This window comes from Mustela nigripes, chromosome 12 (assembly GCF_022355385.1).
Source record: "Mustela nigripes isolate SB6536 chromosome 12, MUSNIG.SB6536, whole genome shotgun sequence".
In the NCBI taxonomy this organism is placed as follows: Eukaryota; Metazoa; Chordata; class Mammalia; order Carnivora; family Mustelidae; genus Mustela; species Mustela nigripes.
This window is the reverse complement of record NC_081568.1, coordinates 17,104,288-17,123,788: the sequence shown is the minus strand read 5'-3', so window position 1 is coordinate 17,123,788 and position 19,501 is coordinate 17,104,288. Positions and strand designations below refer to the sequence as shown.

Here is a 19,501-nt window from a genome sequence, read left to right as displayed (position 1 = left end):
ATTATTTTCCTGTAAGATATTGCCCCAGACTTGGCTAATTGAGTCCTCTTTTTGCACTCTCTTCAATGTATCTGTTTTTTATCTTATATGCTCATATTTTTTTTTGTTTAGACCATGTGTTCAGTTAGTTGGCTCATTGACTAGTGGTAATACAAAAATGCTGAATTAAAATCTGGGAAAAGGAGCAAAACTAGATTTGTGGCCGTCCCCACTTATACCATCTACTTCCAGCTCTGCTCAAGAGTAGTTTTATTTCTAGCTCTCATGCCCCCACAATATACAGCTAATTACTTAAAGGAGTTCTTTTAGGTTCTCATTAAATTAATTTAAAGGACTGTCTCCCTCAAACTGGCATTGATTTTTCCAACTCGAGAATTTATTTCCGGGTGCCAGCAATGACATTTAGCAACCTCATGCGGACCTTGGTAGGCAGAATAAGAAATACATGGTGAAAAACCATGTTATACATGGAATAGTTAAAGAAGGGGCATGTGTTCGGTTAGAAAAAGAAATAATAAGAAATAATATGAGCGCTGCTTTCCAGTATTTGAAGGTCATCGTGTAAGCTGTCAATCCTTAGTGTCTCCAGAAAGCAAAATGGGAACAATTTGGTGAAAATCACAGGAAGCTAGATTTTAACTTAGGTGAAGACTATCTTTTTAACCACCGGAAGTATCCCATGTTACTCTTGATGCTCATGTGGGAGGTAGCATTTGGTTTTTCAGTCACTTATTAATGTCTTAGCACAGTGCCTACCTGCTATCTTTTTACTAATCTACCTGCTTGCCATCTTACATGCTGGGGAAGTGGAGCACGTCAGGAATTGGAGTTTAAAAAATTAGAGATAAGAATTGATTTCATCACAATAATATTCTAAGGAGTACTTGACAATTCCATTGTTTATCACTAAAGATTTTGTATTGTGATAAAAAAAAAAATCTTGACATTGTCTTCTCCAAATATTGAGAGCTGTTTTGTCTGTTGACCAAAATAACATAAAGAATTTCATTGAAGATTATGGTATGTTCTCAGGAAACTTTTGTTAAATGTGTAGACTGAGGACCTTGAGGGAGATAATACTGCACATTTGACTCCATTTGTTTTTATCTTAACTTCCTTTTCATTAATACAACTCACTCTGTCCCAGAGTGGGCTTGACAGAATATGTTCATTTCTACTTTCCAGCATTCTCTTCCCTCAGCTTTATCACCTGGACAGTTTTTTTCTAAAGTTTTCCCCTTCAAAACCCATTCTTTAAGATCAAAATCCAGTTGCCAATCGACCACAAGCCTTTACCAACTACTCTAAAAATAGAGATCAATCTCATCAAGCCATTTTTTCCTTTGATTTTGTTAAATTCATGTTTTGGCTGATCCATTGTTCTAATTGTTCCATGCTTCCTGGAGTTTGATTGCAAACTTTTTAAAGTCAGAGAATATACATAAAATGGGGCACACATTTTGTTTTGGCCTCGGTTGGTACACCAGGTTGCTAAATCGTCAAAAATGTAATAGGGTCCCCTATTACAATTGGATAAGTGTCCTACTCTTGGTTTCAGTTCAGGTCATGATCTCAGGGTTGTGAGACTGAGCCTGTGTCAGCCTCCAAGCTCAGCATGGGGTCTGCTTGGTTTCAGTCTCCCCCTCCCTCTCCCCCTCCAACTCCTGCTCCCTCTCTCTCATTCTCTCTCCTTCTCTCTCTCTCTCTAAAACAAATAAATAAGTCGTTTAAAAAAAATTTAGTAGGGAGATATTAAAAAAAAATGGATTCTGAGAATTTCCAGTGGTTGAGTAGGAAAATCTGCATCTAAAACAGAAATAAATAAGAACTCAAGTGATAGTAATGATCATGCCAAATTTAGGAATTAATAATCTGAAAGGGATGGTATTATTTTCACTTTCATTCCCTCCACAATCACCCTGCCCCAACATTCACACACCATATATATGTATGTATGTATATATATATATATATACATATATGTATATATATATATGTATCCATGTCCATACATTTCACAATATGCCAGAACTATGGAGATGAGTCACATAGATAAAAGAGGCTGTTTTGTTGAGCGGTAGGGAATGAGAAGAGAACTTGATTAGTTGTGAGAAATTTTGATCCTCTCAGTATGGCACTAGAAGACAAAATTGTGGAACATTCAAAAAAGGCTGTGTGAGGGGCTCCTGGGTGGCTCAGTCAGTTAAGTGTCTGCCTTTGGCTCAGGTCATGATCCTAGGACCCTGGGATCAAGCCCAGTGCTCAGCAGGGAGTCTGCTTCTCCCTCCCTCTCTGTCCTCACCCCCAAACTCATGCTCTCCCTCCCTCTCTCTCTCAAATAAACAAATAAAATCTTAAAAAAAAAAAAAAAAGGCTGTGTGGAAATCTAGGTGTTAGAAAAACATCTTGTGAGTCTCCTGACAAAAAGTATTAAAGAGGGATAGAGATTTAGTCCTTAGCAAAATTGTGTGCCTCTGGAAGGAACCTGGCAACATCCTACCTCACTGAAGAGTAGAAGTTTTCTGATGTTTCTCAAAATATATCCAATATGAGAATCATCATGCAGTACTTGTTAAAAATATAGCTAACCCATCACTTTCAAATAATTGGTTTTAATATATGAGCTGCCGAAGCGAGCACATCAAATAATTGGTTTTAAAGCATTTGGAATGGTATCCTGCAATAGATTTTTTATTTTATAACCTAATATATATGTATATAATTTATAAAATCTTCAGCAAATATTCATTGATCACTGCATTACTAGCCACTGTTTTAGGCACAGAAAATACACACTGCTGTGAACAAAATGAACAGAATGTCTGCTGGGAAAGAATTTATATTTTACTGAATCTGTTTAAGTACATTCTAAATTATAATGTAAAATGCATCTTATTTGGTCAAATAACTTTAAAACACTAATCTAAAGTCATCACCCTTTGTGTAAGCTGTTAATATTTGTAGTTGCCACTGCTTTATTTAAAGGATCCAGGGCTATAGAGAAGACAACTGCTGTGGATACGGGTAGGAGGCATTTGATAGGGGAGAAGCCTTAAAATCCTTCTAAGTATAGGTGTTAGAAGGTTCTATGATATTGTTACATCTATGTGGGGCAGTTAGGCTGCATGGTGCCTAGAAATGGCGGGTTATATCTGTGATTTGAATATGGGCTTCAAAGCTAATCAGATCTGCATACTTGCCACAGTGTTGTTATTTGATATATGAGCCCTGAAAAGGGTTTTATCCTCTCTATTCCTTAGATTTTCATTTTGAAATGATGATAACATCTTCTGGAGATTCATACTGTTATTACTATTTTGCTGATAAGGAAACAGAGCTTAAAGATGCTAAGACTGTTGTTGAATCAAAGATGGATAGTTAGCTAGCTAGCTAGCTAGCCAGATTCTCAATGAAATCTATATATGTGAGCTGTATACAGGCATAAAAAAAAATCTTGATTTCATCAGTTACATCATACCACTAATTATATAAATCTAAATGTTATTTTAGTGGTATTAATATTGATTAGTTGGTATTAATATTCGTTGCTTAAGTTCTAAATACGATGCCACAAAAAACTGTTAGAATTAATATATACAGTAAAATTATAGGGTACAAAATCAACATCCAAAAATCAGTTTCATTCTGTCAATAAAATCAGACTATCCAATAAAAAAAAAGAGAGAGAGAGAAAGAGAGAGAAAGAAAACAATCCCATGTGTCATAACATCAAAAAGAATGAAGTATTTAGTGAAAAGCTTCCAAAAAGAGATGAAAGACTTATACATTGAAAGCTATAAAACATTGATGAAAAAAATTAAAGAAGACTCACAATAGTGGAAAGATATCTTGTGTTCCTGGATTGGAAGACTTAATATTGTTAAGATATTCTTATTACCCAAAGTGATCTGAGAGACCCCTATCAAAATCCCAATGGCATTTTTACAGAACTGGAAAAGAAATCCTGAAATTCATATGGAACCACAAAATACTCAGAATAGCCAGATAATCTTGAGAAAGAAGAACAAAGCTGGAGACATCACACTACCTGAATTCAAAATATCTTACAAAAGTACAGACATTAAAACAGGCTCTTGTGTTTCTGTGTCCTGGAAATTATGAAAGGCTTAAGTCAATGGCTTAAGATTTTGCACCTTAGTACAAAATCTCACCCTTCAGAACTAAGAGTTGGAGACCTTGAGACACTGAAGCCTTCCTCCTGAAATGGAATATCCTGAGATGAAGTTCACTGGGGCCCTCACAAAATTTAAAAAAGCAATAAGCTTAAAATATCCTGGTAGGAAAATGATCCCCATCAACAGACAAGACCGAGGTTAGTGGCCTAACATCACAAACTGGAAGGAATTCATACTTCGGAGCCTCATTCCAATGGAAGGAATTATGAGAATCTATATACAAGGTAATGAAAGGAAACCATAGCAGCAGTGAGTATAACTTAAAATATGACTTAACTTGAATCACAACTACTCATGGGTTGGAGTTAGGGAAGGGACAAAACTGCTATCCAAACCCTTAAAGACATGGAACCTACAGGGGAATGTGGCCTCAGGTTTGGTGCTCTTTAGGACGAAGAAGAAAACTCAGAACTGAATCTCAGTCCCAGCATGCTTCAATGACTGGTTTGTGAGACAGACTTCTGACCAGCTGCTGAATCTTCACATTCAAGAACATCAAACCCTTTCCTGAAATTTATCTTCTCATAGCTCCTTTTTTAATGCCACTAACCCATAATTTGTACTCATGCCCCCAAATAGCCCTTTGCCAAGTTTCCAATCTACCTTTTAAATCATATATGAATTGAATTTGTGACTTTATTATTCTAAATACTCTTGTGCTCCTGGAGCGTTGTCTCCTGCTGTCTTCCCACTTTTCACTTGGTCTCTTTTCTGCCTCCTCAGCTGGGTCATAAAATAAATTCATGGGTAACCCCATCTAACTGTAACTCACTGTCTCTTAGACTTTTAATCCCTTTTTAGCTTTTAATCTGCACTCTATTTTGTGGCTGGCTTACAACTTGAAAGCTCTTTAAAAAATACTATATATGAAAAATTTCATATAATGATATAGTCACCAAAATATTGAAAAGGAATCATTTTAGTGTAATGGGAGAAGCTTCATGATAAATAATAGGATTAAAAACAAAGAGAGATAGCTTGCACTTGGAAATAATGGCATAGTTAATTCTATTTTTGTCATCAAACTTGTATTTTCAAATAGCATCTATAGTTTCATTGCTTAAAGTGGCAGGAATGCCTCCAAGTTATAGACATATATTGTGCAGGTAAGTTCAGTATCCCATAGACTATGCATTACAATCACAGTTTATGTGGTTTAATAGTTTCTGTCTTTATTTTTATGTGTTACAGTGGAAAGTTCAAAGTGTCTAATAAACCGATTGCTCTTCTACAGAGTAATGATAATGTATATATTTCTATTTTGCAATGAGTTTTAAGATTTGTCTCCAACCTTTAAGGTTTTTTTTTTTTTTTAAATAAAAGGAGCTGTACATCACCATGAGAAAGATAACTATAACTTCTTAAAATTTAAACCTTGTGTTTCATTCTCAAGAGAGAATCATATGGAATGAAAATTTCATAGAAAACCTAAGTGAAGGGAACAATGTCAATAAATTCATTAAAATTTAACTTGATCAGACATCGATTTAATTAGGTTCCTCTGTCCCAAATCACAATATGTGTTTGTATAGTGGAATCTAAAGACATCTAGTCCTCAAACTCTTATTTTATAGATAAAGAAAATGGGGTGGGATTATTTGGCTTATTCATTGTCATTTCTGTGTCAACTGGGGGACTTTCTATTAGAAAGTATATGAAATCTTACCCCAAAGATACAAATGTAGTGATCTGAAGGGGCACCTGCACCCCAGTGTTTATAGCAGCATGTCTAAAATAGCTAAATGATGGAAAGAGCCATTTGCAGATGTCCATTTGCAGATGAATGGGTAAAGACTTGGTACATATATGCAATGGAATATTACTTGGCCATCAAAAAATGAAATATTGCCATTTGCAATGATGTGGATGGAACTAGAGGGTATTATGCTAAGAGAAATAAGTCAATCAGAAAAAGACAATTATCTATGATCTCACTCATACGTGGAATTTAAGAAAGAAAACAGAGGATCATAGGGGAAGAGGGGAAAAAACAAAACAGGACAAAATCAGAGAGAAAGAAACCATAAGAGACTCTTAATCATAGGAAACAAACTGAGGGCTGCAGGAGATGAGAGGGGAGGGGGGATGTAGTAACTGGGTGATGGACATTAAGGAGGTCATGTGATGTTTTGAACACTCGGTGTTATATAAGACTGATGAATCACTGACCTCTACTGTTGAAACTAGTAATACATTATATATTAGCTAATTAAATTTGAATTAAAAAAAAAAGGAAAGCATAGGAAGTCTAATAAAGTTTGAGTTTTGTTTAGATACAGCACATCCTGCCCTGACAAACTGGGTTACAATGAATCTAGCAAAACAAGTAGGCTTCTGAGTCTTCTATTTTTGTAACAATTATCAAAACCAAATCTCAGCTTAAATCATTGTAACATTCAACCACAGCAACATAAAAGGAAAAAAAAAAAAAAAAAAAACCTTGAACTAAAACCACAGTAATTTACACACTAATAACATATCTTTCTCTATTAGCTAAGATTATTTAAACATTCATGGCTATAATTATGATAATTATGGTTACTTCATAACTACCCATAGCATCCATCACTGTTTTGTTTTGTTTTGTTTTGTTTTGTTTTTTGCATCCATCACTGTTTTGTTTTGTTTTGTTTTGTTTTGTTTTTTGCATCCATCACTGTTTATGTGGATTCATGAGTATTCTTGCCAATAGTGCTATGTCACGTGGTCATGTTTTTGAGTTTGTGAAATAATCAATGACCAACTCCCTTGGTTCCAGGTAGTGTGAACTGCTATTTATTACAATAATAACTTTCCATAAAAGTGACCTTAGTATAATTCTTGCTTTTACAAAAGTTCATTCTTTCCTTGTAACAGTAGAATTAAACACTCTTCTGTAGACCTAGCTGGATTTAATGAGTCAGGATGACCGGAGTGCTAGTAATTGATTTCTTTTATTCTTTTGGAACTGGTTTTAAGAGTTCTCAAGGCACTTTTGATTTGAAGCTATTCCTTTGATTTCTGTAACAGACAACAAAGCAGCCTCACTGTCAAAACTGTTGACAGGAGGGGACATTGAATCTTTTGCCTCAACTAAAGGATATTATAAAGGTTTCATGGTTAATTTCTAACATCAGCTAATCAAAAATATTTTCTAAGCCCAAATCATTTTTTTTAAAAAATTTTTCATTCAAGAGGCATGTCTTTTACATGTCCATTATGTACTAGGCTCCATAGTAGGTATTAGGATTCCAAAAAGCAAAGATTTTACTGTGAACTGTAGATCATGCTTGCTGCCTCATGGAAACAGCAGAGAAGTGAAACTAGATAGTCTGTGAGCATATGGGAATGAGCTTCTGAAAGAGAAGCTAGTGAGGCCAGTGCTTAATTTGGGCTGCCGTTCTTCTGGGTGCCAAAGGACGTTTCTGACATCCATGGCAAACCTGCAAAGAGCAGCATATGAAGTAATGGTATGTCATAGGGAAGAGACACTGTATTGAAGCAGCGAGAAATGGACAGTGTGGCAAGAGATGAACCTGGAAATGTAGGTAGAGGCCGATTCCCAAAGAACATGAGGGATATAGTGCTGAGGACAAAATCAGATTTACAATTTGAAAAACAAAAAATGTGGCTTAAATACACAAGGTGGATGGCAGGTTGTTATAGCAGGAAACACTGATATATATTATAGTGCTCTAAGTCAAGTGGAAAACAAATTTTTGAACAAAAGTAGTGGCAGATTGGAGAGGACAAACATATTTTAGCAACACTAAGTCAGTGAAAGAGACTGCCCTGGGTGTAAAATGTGATTAAAAAATGTAGACTGTGACCAAGAAATCAGGCATATCTTGGTTTAGTTAACTTGCAATTTTGTTATGTCAGAAACTGGCCGATATACATGATGATCCAGTCGCTGGCACCTAGAGGCTAATAAGAAATCAAAGTGTCGAGTTAGGCATACAGAGTGAGAGAAAACCCGAAGTGCATGAACCTTTGAAGGCCAAGGAGAGGAAAAGGAGTCCGTAGAGAAGATTAAGAAAGGGTGATCACAGTAGAAAGCCATCGTTGGAGGCAACATGGGGAGAGAGATTTGTATCAACCTCTTAGATGCCTCTAGACAAAGCAGGTGAACATGAGAATCACCTTGCACTCTTGGGGGAAAGACTAGTAAATCAAAAGCTGTGTTGGATGGCTGACGAAAGGTAGCTGTGAGTCTGAAATGCACTACTAGCGAGGAACTAGGCTCAGGGGAAAGCAAGATTTCAGCAAAGGGAAGGAGCTGTGGACGTTTTGTATTCTGTGAAAGTCTAACAGTGAGCAAGTTTGTCTGTGGTACTTCTCAAAGTAGACTGAATCATGTGATGTGGTTTGGGCACAGGCAATAGTGGAAGAAACCAAAAAGAGGTGATATGCAAAGAGCTTAATTTATATTTTACAAACTGTTATGAAATTCAGATATATGTTATTTATTTATTCATTTATTTTTTAAAGATTTTATTCATTTGACAGACATAGATCACAAGTAGGCAGAGAGGTAGGCAGAGAGAGAGGAGGCAGCAGCCTCCCCGCTGAGCAGAGAGGCCCATGCGGGGCTGGATCCCAGGACCTCGCAATCACGACCTGAGCTGAAGGCAGAGGCTTTAACCTACTGAGCCACCCAGGCGTCTCTATTCATTTATTTTTATTTCTTAATTATGTTCAGTTAGCCAGCATGTAGTAAGTACATCAGTAGTTTTTGATGTAGTGTTCAGCAACTCATTAGTTGCATGTAACACCCAGTGCTCATCACAACACGTGCCCTCCTTAACACCCATCACCTGGTTACCCCATCCCCCATCTGCCATCCTCTGAAAACTTCACTTCATTTCTCAGAGTCCAGAGTCTGTCATGGTTTGTCTCCATCGCTGATTTCTTCCCCTTCAGTTTTCCCTCCCTCTGTGTATTCCTTATGACCCACATACATGTTTTTAACTCTTAGATGAGAGGTTCAGACTTGTTACCCCCCAAATTAATTAGCAGAGTCCTGATTTTTGTTGGATAGTAGGTATAACAAACTTCCCAAAGAGGAGGTTTGAGAAGCTGAGGAGTTAAATTTTAGAATATATATTTTAGAATGAAAACACAGATGGATTTCAGACTTTGAACCGTCTTGAAGGAATCCAGATGCCAAGTGGTGATGCATGGCACACCATTGAATGATTTGGACAGAGCAATAATATTTTCAAAATATTATAACCAAAAGATTAATCTCTAGTAATGGGAAGGACATTCTGAAAAGCATTAAGATTGGATTTTGTTTCAATTTGCACCACCAATTATTAGAATTAGAGGGAAACAATAAAATATTACCCTTCATTATAAAGTTGAAGAATTTTAACAATGACCACTTTGATGTGGGCTTCTTATGTGTCAGTTATTATGGTAAGCAATTTATATGCATTACTCATGAGTTAAGGCAAAATGAGTTCCAAGTGATCCCAAGTAATTATGCTCCTACTTTCAATTTGAAATAGCAGGCTTAGAGAGTTTAAGTGACTTGCCAAAATTTTGTTAATTTGAAAGTTATTAAAAAAAAAAAATCCCAATCCAGCTTCAAGTATAAAATCCCACACAAAAAGGGGTTTCTGGCCTCAAATGATCAAAATGTTTGGAGGCTGAGCTTCAGCCACATTTGATCAAGACTCCTCATCCTCTTTCTTGGGATTCACAAGTTTGTGACCTCTTGTGTCTCACTATCTCTAGTCAAGTTTTCCCCAACATGTTGAAATGACTTTGGTAGTTCAGACTTTTGCATCCAGCTTCCAGTGAAGAAGAGAAAAGAGAGCATTTCCCAGAAGTTCTTAACAAACATCTCTGGTTTTATAGGTTTATAGAAATGGGTTACCTTTACACTTCTTAAATATTCAACATTAGCGGGGGGTGGGGGAAGCTTGTATTTGTCAGCTAAACTCGAGCCAACTGCCTTCATAGGAGTTAAGCTTCTTTTAACATAAATGGAAGTGTGAAGGGCATAGTGATATATGACTATCTATGCAGAGAGTTTTAAGCTTAGGTAGGATTCATTGGGGGAGTGGATTACCATACTATTCACTCAAATTACATTATTATTCTTACATAATTGAAATAACTTGCAAAACAATCATATATCTATTTAATTACAGAGTTAGGATCCAACTCTACTGGTTTGTACACACACTCACACACACACACACACACACCCTATACACGTACATATACAATTTGTATTTTTGGGGGATGCCTGGGTGGCTCAGTTGGTTAAGCCGCTGCCTTTAGCTCAGGTCATGATCCTGGGATGGAGTCCTGCATCGGGCTACTTGCTCCGCAGGGAGCCTGCTTCTTCTCCCTCTGCCACTCTGTCTGCCTGTGCTCGCTAGCTTTCTCTCTCTCTCTCTCTTTGACAAATAAATAAATAAAATTTAAAAAAATTGTATTCTTTCTTTTGCTAAAGCTAGTACACACACACACACACACACACACACACACACACACACACATAATGGATGGGTAGATGGATGGATAGATAAATACAGATAATCTCTAGATAGACTTTATGTTAGATGACTTTGCCCAACTGTAGTCTAATGTAAGTGTTCTGAGTGTGTTTGGGTTAGGCTAGGCTAAACTATGATGTCCCTTAGGTCAGTAGCTCAGAGGTATTAAATGTATTTTGAACTTATGATAATGTTCAACCTAGGATGTGTTTATCAGCATGTAACCTCATGGTAGGCTGAGAAAGATCTGTAAATGGGTAAAGAGATAAAGATCTTTGTTTTATCCTTAATATGGCAGAATCATCCAATCAAATAAAAACAAATAATTTTAAGAGTATAGAATGTGTGTTAAATAATGAATTACATTAATCGTCCTTAACATCTTGGCTAACTGCATATAATGAAAAGCAATTTTTTTTTTCCCTTAAGGATACAATACCTCATGGAAAAAATACAAAGCTTAGAGAATTATAACTGAAAGCCACTGAATGAATGAATTCCAAACTCATGTATTTCATCATGTTTTCTATGGAATTTTCTGACAGCATCCATGAAAATAATTTCCAATTACATTGGGCACAAAGGAAGCAACAGTGTATCATCACTGGTAATTGGAATTTAGTGTGTCACTGGGAGCAGTCATTAGCATTTTTACTGGTGTATGTGGTATAGAGTTCTTGGCACACAATGCAGAGATAAAGTGCTCATAAAAATGGATTCCCTTATCCATCAAAGTACATTTAAATCACAAGGTGTAAATATGTATAGTCTAAAATATTTAGTATATATCTAGAAGGAAAGTTTTATAACCTTAGAGTGCTTTTGGGTGCTTGGACTGAATACCAAATCCTAAGTGGATGTCAAAGCATTGGGTGTGCCAAGGGCTGCTCTGTAGCCAGGCTGAGGAGAGTCAGAGTTGAGGGCAGTATAAAACCAAATTGCCTGCACTTATCCTAGAAGTATAGTTCAAGAGGGCATACAATCCACTCTGGGAGATTTTTTTTTAAAGATTTATTTATTTGTTTATTTGACAGAGAGAGAGAGAGAGAGAGATCACAAGTAGGCAGAGACAGACGGGGGAGAGGAGGGGGTGGGAAGCTGGCTCCCTGCTGAGCAGAAAGCCTGTGCGGGGCTCGACCCCAGAACCCTGAGATCATGACCTGAGCCGAAGGCAGAGGCCTAACCCACTGAGCCACCCAGGCGCCCCAACTCTGGGGGATTTTTATGACATATATCTTTACTAATCTTTAAAAGTTCTGGTTATTTCAAGCAGATTTAACAAGTATACCAACTCTTCTTACTTGGGTCTCTAACAAAGTAGGACAACATTGTTGTAGTCTACTTGTTTGTATTTTAATGTCCTTTAAAACATTTTCCAAAATTACATTTTTTTCTCAAATATAGGAGATAAAGTCCAGATCAGTATAAGAATATTAGGATGGGGCACTTGAGTACAGGAATTGGGCTAGTGTTACATATTTGGGTCTTGTCATCTTATGTGTGGAGTAGAATAGAAAGTTAAGTATGTACACATGTTTTGGCCACACACTTAAATAGCACATACTATGTGGAAAACTTATTATAATTTCTTAACTAGCATTAGCTCATTTAATACTGCTAGAAGATGCTAACTATTTTTTCACTTTCTTTTCATAGGAAGAAACTAAAATGGAGAGATTGAGTATTTAGTTTGAAGTCACATGATTGGCTAGAGGTCAATACGATTCAAGTGTAGGCTTTAAGGCTCTAGAGGCAAAAACAATAACCACAATGGTGAGCAATCAGTCTTTCTTAATTGGCGAAATTGTGTAGGACTTGGCTTATCAGACTCATCTACAAAGATTTCAAAACTTTCTGATACCTGGCACATCCACAAACATTTAAGTTAGACTATCTGATGGAAGCCTAGGAATCGATGCTCTCCTTAATCCCTGTGAAAGTTTTATAGGTAGACTTTGTTGATAAAGAGGATAGAAGAACCATTTACAAGTTTAAAGGGCAAATATAGGAAGAGAATCCATAGAAGGAAGCTAAGAGCCAAGTGTTCATGAGTAGTGCAGTGAGGTCTAATGCAAAATTGATTAAAGACCTAGTTACTTTAAAGACTAAACTCACCTGCTGTGCATTCATGCTTAATTTTACTTTATAATTAAATCTGACTTTAGCAGATCTCATGTTTCAATGTGTAATAATATCCTATTCCTTTGTAGGATCTTTTCATGTCTGCGTGTGCGCACACACACACACACATGATCTCTAACTTCATTCTAAAAACCCTTCAGCTTTCCATTTCTCTGCTGTTTGATGTACTTTTTTTTATGTAATAAAGTGTACATTTTATTTTCCAATCCTATTTGGAAAGAAATGTCTGTGTATTTCATTCTATACCTTTCTAAGTAGAATTGCATTATTTCTTGATTATAATGCAATATATACATAAGGCAAAAGCTGAAAGAAAGTTACATGTCTCTCTTTTTTTTAAAAGATTTTATTTATTTAATTGATAGAGATCACAAGTGGCAGGGAGGCAGGCAGAGAGAGAGGAGGAAGCAGGCTCCCTGCTGAGCAGAGAGCCGGATGCAGGACTCGATCCCAGGACCTTGAGATCATGACCTGAACCGAAGGCAGTGGCTTAACCCATTGAGCCACCTGGTGCCCTACTTGTCTCTCTTGATGTGATTTGTCTCTTTTTCGCTATTTATATTTCAGTCTTGTGAAGGGTTAAAATCATCAGCAAAACAACTTATATTAACTCCCCTTGGGTGTGCATTTCATATTGTGGCACAATCTTGCTTATTTGATTTTTTTTTTTTTAATGCAATACCACTCCTTTTGGTTCTGCTTTCTGAAGTGAAAACGGTGATGTGCTTTAGAAATTCAAGATCAGTTAAACTCACAATGTCGTGTCAAAAAGTACTCTAAAGGCCATAACTAACTGCAAGGTCTCCATTTAGAGTATGGTGTATATAGTATGTGTGTCTTTCAGACGTACCTATAGTACTGTTTGTTTTCAACTGATAAATATTTATTTGGGACTTAGGTCATAACAGACGGGCTGTGAGAAGAATGAATATGGAACTGCTGATGATGTAAAAGATTTTGTAGCCCATGAGAAGAAGCACATAATGAACTGAGTTTCAAAAAATAAAAATGTGTTAAGACTATTGGGAATACAGAGGCATGAACAAAGAATCTGTCTTGGTAGTAGAAAAACAAGCATTCACAGAGGTGACAGGGGAGTTGGGACATCAAGGGTGTGGAATATTTCTTCAAGGGGTGAAGGCTGAAGAGTTCTGGGTAGCAGGACCCCGTGGGCAAGTATACAGAGACAGGAAAGAGCTTTAGCTCTGCCGTAACTAAGTACTTACAGGCTCCGTGTGGGGTGTCTCACAGCACCGTCAGAAACTTAATCTGCAGAGATTCTGAAACCCATCCCTGTCATGCCCATGAGTTTAGGTGATTTTTCTTTCAAGAGGAATAGGAACCTCTTAGGTTTTAAGACCTAAGGGGTTAAAAAAAAATAGAGCTTTAAAAAAATTAATTTATTTTGTAAAGGAAAGGGGAGCAATGTGACCAACCTTGTGCTATGGGACAGTGACTCTGAGGCTCCTGTGTGAAAGGCGCTAGAGAGGAAAAAATTAGGATTTTTTTTCAGGCTTGCAATTAGGAAAGTGAGGCCCCAGACCACCTGAGACAATTGTAGGGTGATAAAAAGCAAAGAACATACTGAATGAGTAGAATATTTTTATACAGCTAGGAAATTTTTAAAAAAGACTTTATGGAAGCCACAAATTAGATATAATTCATGTATATTTTCTTTTTTTAAAGATTTATTTATTTATTTTAGAGAGATACACAGAGAGAGGGAGAGCATGAGCAGGAGGAGGGGCAGAGGCAGAGGGAGAGAGAAAATATCCAGCAGATTCTCCACTGAGCACAGAGCAGGGCTCGATCCCAGGACGCTGAGATCATGACCTGACCCAAAATCAGGAGTCACTTAACCAACTGAGCCACAGAGGTGCCCCATAATCCACTTATATTTTCAACATATTTCTACCAAGTCTTTTTTTTTTTTTTTAACACCTCAAATGTTAAAAAATGCAAGGGATATAGAATGATCATGCTGGAGGAAGCATTTACCAGAACAAATAGTTTTGCAACACATTCCTTTTTATGGTTGAGAATAGTACCTGGTATATGGTATGTACCACTGAACATTTGTTGAATGAAAGAATAAATTAATCAATCATCAAGTTAATGTCTACTTGGGCAGAAATTGTGAGTTAAGGCTCAGTTCAATTCCAACCTCTCTACCATTTTTTTTTTAAAGATTTCATTTATTTATTTGACAGATAGAGATCACAAGTAGGCAGAGAGGCAAGCAGAGAGAGAGGGGGAAGCAGGCTCTCTGCTGAGCACAGAGCCTGATGTGAGGCTCCATCCCAGACCCTGGGATCATAACCAGAGCCGAAGGCCCACTGAGCCACCCAGGCACCCCAACCTCTCTACCATTTTATTTTTTTTTTTATTATTTTTTTCTTTTCTCTCTACCATTTTATACGAGCCCATTCTTGTTGACAATAAAGGACATCTTCATATTAAAAAACAAAACAAAACAAAACAAAAACAAACAAACAAACAAAAAACAAAAAACCCTGAAATCCTATCATATTACAACTGTGAATTTACAAAATGCAACTAATTTTTTGAATATATTTTTACATATATGTACAAGTAAAAATTCTATCTAAATTGGTTCTCATATTAACTTATATCTTATACATATATAGAGAGTGACTGCTTAGATTTAGAATTTAACAATTACTATAAAACAACTCTTTTAGTAGTAGCTGCATTATTAAAAACTACATGAATTAACTTACTACCAATCGGAGGAGTGTTACTGGAAAACTTAAGTAGTTCAGTATTCTCCATTGCATATTGTACATGCTGTCTCCAACTAGATGTAAAAGAATGCTTTCTCGTTGAGTTACATCCTCTCTGCACTTCAGCATTTGGAGTGGTTACATTGTCGCTCTGAATTTGTGTGATAAGAGAATACATCTCAAGATGACTGCTAGGTACAAGCAGAGTACTCCAGTTTTTGTGATTATATTGTTTCCTTGTTGCACACTGAACATGTTCCTAGGGTAACCTCCTGCTCCCACTTCTTGGGTACTGAGTGCTTAATAGGTTCAGGAACTGCTGTGCTATCCAAGCCCTGCAGAAGGTAGTATTTTGAGACTTACATGCTCCAGATGATCAACTGAGTCTTTCCAACGGAGGGAATCTCTGTCTTTGCATTAGTTTGTAAAATGTCAGGGAGCATCTGGCAAAACAAGCTGATATAATGATGTTTAGTTGTTTCCCTGTAAACACCTATGGAGGCACTTCTAAGAGCTCTCAAATTTGATATGGTTCTTAGTGAATAACCTTTTCACTAAACTGAAGATAATTTCTACTATATCTGAGTGGACATTCATTTTTTTAAAGATTTTATTAAAGTTCTATTCGTTAACTCACAATGTAATATTAGTTTCAGGTGCACAGTAGAGTGAGTCAAGACTTCCATACAGCACTTGATGCTCATCACAAGTGTCCTCCTTAACCCCCATCACCTATTTCACCCTCCCTCTGCCCACTTCCCCTCTGGTAATAATTAGTTTGTTCTCTACAGTTAAGAATCAGTTTCTTGGTTTACCTCTCTCTTTTGTCCCCTATGCTCATTTGTTCCTTAAATTCCACAGTCTTGACATCTCAGAAATCATGTGATTGTCTTCCCTGACTGACTTATTTGGCCCAGAATCATACTCGTTAACTCCATTCATGTCGTTGGAAATGGTGAGATTTCATTCTTACGGTTGAGTAATATTCCCATGTGTGTGTGCGTGTGTGCGCACGCATGTGTGTATGTGAGAGAGAGAGAGGGAAAGCTTCTTTACTCATTCATCAGTCGATGGACTTTCAGCTGTTTTCATCATTGGCTATTGTCGATAATGTTGCTATAACCATCTGCTCAATAAGAAGGACAGAGATGAATAATACAGCATCTCCCCTTTTACATTTTTGTTCTTAACATTAATATGAACATTAACCAAGTATACAGAAAAATAGTTTCCTCCAAAAGTAGTTTTAAATGTTGTATGTTAATTTTTTTTAATTTAAACTCAAAAATTTAAAGAGTGAATTAAGAAATATTGCCTATCTTATTCATCTTCGTCTTTCTTATTAAGCATAGGTGAGAGTTAGGTTAAAGTTTATTGAATTTGTCACTAAACATTTCTTAGCAGACATACTACCTTTTTCTTCAAATATATCCTTAAAGAAGAACTACTCACAACTATTTAACTACAACATTTATACTTAGGATTGGGTAGTTATTTAATATTTGTAGACTTTGCTGATATAGCACATGTGCAATGCAGTGCTAGTAATGATATAGGTCAAACCAGGAAAATCACTGTGTGACAGAAAGGAGGAAAGAAGGGAAGTCACTCTTGCAACACTTCATTCCTATAGCATAAAGGATAACATACTTTTGATGGATATCTAATATAGGTCCTTAATGCCTATTTGTCAAATAATTATTAATGATGTTGCAAATATTGATAATGATGATCATGATGGTGATAGTGGATGATAAGGAATGTTATCAGTCTTGACATCTCAGAAATAGGTGCCTACTTTTCTTCTAGAAGTTTCCTTTCCTGGAAAAGACTGTTGAAATAAAACCTATCATTCATGTCTTGAAATAGCTAGAATTCACCAAAACATTCTTAAGATTAAAACATTTGGTATTGAATGTCTACTCAATCCCATTTGATATTGAATGTCTATTGAAAGTTATCATTTTTAAATTTCTTTTTTTACTAACCTGACAAACAGACAAAATGGTAGGGGGGGAAGAGATGTTTCATTCTCTTAGTTGACAAGTAAACTAAGATTGGGTTTGTTCCAGTTTTGTACCACCTGAAGTGTAAAGCCTGAATGAATAATTGACTGGAAAGGAGAAACCCTTTGTTCCCAAAATTAAGAAGTCACTTTGAGTGCCTCTAAGAATAGGAGCATTCTGTCCATTTTCTAACTTTGGGTGTACGTATCCCTCCCTTTGTGCAACGTATTGATTTTACTTATATTGAACTTGATCATTTTGATTTTACTTTGTTCTCAACTCAGTATAGTAATGCTGAACAGGATATGAAGATATAGTCAAAAAGGTCTTAGAGAAAGACTTAACTATGACCATGACTATATAAGACAAAAATACAAGTAAAATCTCCTTTTAACTTCTCTTAGTGAAAACACGAGAAAAGATACAGAGATTTTGAATTGCCTTTAATGTTTTCTTATGTCACTGAATCCTTACGTTAATTCAGTCCTGAGACCTAGAGGTGTTCTTGTAGCTATAATTGCAATTATTTTTGGATCCTCAATTTCTCAGATATTCCGTCCTAATTAAAGTCTTCCTAATGGTAGTATGTAGTTGTTGATTTTTAAATAACAATGCAAGTTACTTACAGCCTCTAAAGTTCAGTAAACCTTCAAACCTTTTAGCTTCTCTATTGATAACCCAATCATGCAATTAAAGCATCTATAGTAAGCAGATGAGCTAATGTAAGCAGTGTCATGTTTCTTTTGGTGTATAAATCAATAAAGCTATCATGATGACTTTCAGTTCAATCATCTAGCTACTGGAAATGAACACAGCTTTTAAAATAGATTTTTAAAATATGTATCATTTGCACTAACAGCTATATCGTTGCCCAACATTTTGGTTATAATAGTTACATCATTCTCAGTGGCATCGTATATACACAGAATCATTGAGTAATGCCAAATTGAAAAAACAAAATGGAGTCCATCAGATTTTAAAAAAACAAAAACAAAAACAACAACAACAAAAAAACACATGACCTTGAGCTCTAAAAAACAAATATGCTAGAGTCACACTGTCTTATTTTCCAGGTGCATATGTGCTCCAGGTCAAGGCCACAGACGCGGATGACCCGACCTATGGAAACAGTGCCAGAATCGTTTATAGCATTCTTCAGGGACAACCTTATTTCTCTATTGATCCCAAGACAGGTAAATTTTTTATTAGAGACAACATCGTCACCACCCCTTTCAAATATTTAAATGTTAATTAAATCTTGGCATGGGAAGTTCCCTATTCTAAAAATGCAGTAAAGATTCGGTGTGCTGTACATTACGCAAAGGAAGATAGGATCTTACCTTATGGCTGCAGAACCATTTCCTCGGGATGGAACCTTGTGTAAATGTACGCTATTTCACATGGATGTGTTAAGTCCCAACCCCAAGTTAGAGATACTTGGATAATTTACTTTAAATTTTCAAAAAGCCTGGTCATATTTTTCTTTTTGATTCTTCTGGATAAAATAACTTTAAGTTTCAGATTTCCTTGTTTGGGTTCAATTATAGGCAGTTTGGGGTCTTAATGACATGTGGTAAGATCATGGGGCCTCTATTGCTGTCTTTTTGTTTTGTTTTGTTTTTTCCTAAGATTTTATATATTTGACAGACGGAGCTCACAAGCAGGCAGAGAAGCAGGCAGAGAGAGGAGGAAGCAGGCTCCCCGCTGAGCAGAGAGCCCAATGCTGGGTCTGATCCCAGGACCCTGGGATCATGACCTGAGCCAAAGCAGAGGCTTTAACCCACTGAGTCACCCAGGTGCCCCAATTGCTGTATTTATCAAGAGCTATGGATAATTAATTTGGATTTGCATTAATAGAGACGTAGCTTCCAGCAGAGGAGAGAAGAGGGTTGACAACCTCAAAACACCCACATCACTAATTC

At 36.5% G+C, this 19,501-nt stretch overlaps 1 protein-coding gene across 2 annotated transcripts in view; it reads left to right on the top strand.

The window, feature by feature from the left end:
• The window catches only part of CDH12 (cadherin 12), a 251,351-nt gene that overhangs the window by 144,989 nt on the left and 86,861 nt on the right, over nucleotides 1–19,501 (top strand). The window contains exon 3 of one of the 2 annotated variants that reach the window (XM_059416471.1): nucleotides 18,653–18,772. The exons of the other annotated variant lie outside the window; for it this stretch is intronic. Within the exon in view, the coding sequence (XP_059272454.1) occupies nucleotides 18,653–18,772 (120 nt within the window). The remainder of the gene's footprint in view (nucleotides 1–18,652; nucleotides 18,773–19,501) is intronic. 2 annotated transcript variants of the gene reach the window in all.